The sequence below is a fragment of the Phytophthora parasitica genome (genome assembly GCF_000247585.1).
Source record: "Phytophthora parasitica INRA-310 unplaced genomic scaffold supercont2.547, whole genome shotgun sequence".
In the NCBI taxonomy this organism is placed as follows: Eukaryota; Oomycota; class Peronosporomycetes; order Peronosporales; family Peronosporaceae; genus Phytophthora; species Phytophthora nicotianae.
The window spans coordinates 620-2273 of record NW_008649533.1 but is presented as its reverse complement, the minus strand read 5'-3'; the positions used below and the strand labels follow the sequence as shown (position 1 = coordinate 2273).

Sequence of the window (1654 nt, the reverse complement as noted above, 5' to 3'; positions counted from 1 at the left end):
CGATGATCATCCGTTTGAAGTCGCATTCGACCAAGCGCACCAAATCTGTTCAGAGAGATTTTCATATCCAGTGTGGCTATGGAAGCTCAAACGCTGGTTAAATGTGGGAAGCGAACGTCTACTTCGGGATTACATGGTGGTAATCAATCAGTATCTGATGGAAACGATATCGAGTGCGATGAACCGACGTAGTACTCACGAAGGCGACAACCAACCGGTGAATAAAGACATCGTGTCGATAATACTCGACTCCATGGAGAAGAGTGGACAGACAATCACTCCTTCTGACATTCGTGACATTGCCTTCGCTGGAATGATTGCCGGTCGGGACACTACTGCAGATGCTCTAAGCTGGTTGATGCACGAGCTTCATCACCATCCACGTGTACTAGAAAACCTGCGCCAAGAACTTACCACAAAACTGCCGAAATTTGGGGATTCCGAGAGCTACGTGCCGTCTTTGGACGAAGTTCAGGACCTTCCGTACTTGGAGGCAACGATTCGGGAGGTTTTGCGCTTGGTTCCTCCTGTTCCAACCATCCCGTATCATTGCTATCGTGATACGGTTTTTCCTGATGGTACATTCATTCCCGCAGATTCTGCGGTGTTGCTGTCTACCTACTCCACCGCTCGACTTGGTTCAGTTTGGGGACCTGATGCCTCATCTTTCGTGCCTGAACGATTTCTTGACGCGAATTCTGGAGAGTTACTGAAAATGTCAACGACAGAATTTGTAGCATTTAGTGCTGGGTCGCGAGTGTGTGTCGGTCGCAACTTAGCCATGTTGGAGTTGAAGCTGGTGGTGTCGTGTCTGGTGAGTTACTTTCGGCTGGAAGAAGTGAGCGGCCAGGACGTTACATACGGAAGTGGCGTAACTATCAGGATGAAGAACCCGCTCATGATGAAGGTGGAAAAAGTTTCCAGTAGTGGCTGCTGATAAAAAAAAATACTCAGCACGAAGTTGTGAAATTTCGTCTTTTTAACAGACAACAAGTCTGTGCGTTAAAAAAAAGATTGCTCATTGTATTCGCTTTTAGAAATTGTAACAAGGATACCGTTGAAAAAAATAAATAAATGCTTCTTGCAGTCCTATGATATGTAGAGTTGGCGCGTGTTTTTAAAACATCTAGTAATAAGAAGCCGACTTATTACTATATGTACTTGTATTATTTTTTTCAGCGATGAACACATTAAAATAAGCGTAGTAGGTTTGGAACTGCTTGTGTTCCTCTGTTTGTAGAGCATCCGAGGCTGCACTTTCCTCGTTTTATATTTGATAATCAGCTACTGGACTACAACAGTATGCGAAGTCAAAATAAGGATTGGTGTGCTTCGGTGCATGAATCCAGCGTTGAAGATGAGATCTACCGAGAGCAGACACATCCACCACCAGGTTAGTTTTAAACCTGTTAAGCTTACACAGTGTTGAGTCCGAAGTGTCTAACACCATTTATCAGTAATAGTAAAGCAGTGTTTGGGAGAAAAAAAGCTAGGGGGACTGCAACCTAATGTATTATGGGCTTAACAATGATTTTGTTTTGCTGCTTAAGTACCAGAAGCTATCACAAGAGAGTCAACACTGCATTCCCTTTCCAAGAACTAACTGCAGCTTGGAGCGAGTAGCAGTGTAGATCGCTCGAGCTAACATGTAAAA

General features: G+C 44.2%; 1 protein-coding gene across 1 annotated transcript; it reads left to right on the top strand.

Annotated features, from left to right (window-relative positions):
- Positions 1-178: 178 nt before the first annotated feature.
- PPTG_20294 (hypothetical protein) lies at positions 179-937 on the top strand (the record flags this gene model as incomplete). The annotated part of the gene is made up of 1 exon (XM_008919169.1): positions 179-937. The coding sequence occupies one exon, from the start codon at positions 179-181 to the stop codon at positions 935-937; it is 759 nt and encodes a 252-aa protein (XP_008917417.1).
- Between the last annotated feature and the right edge of the window lie 717 nt (positions 938-1654).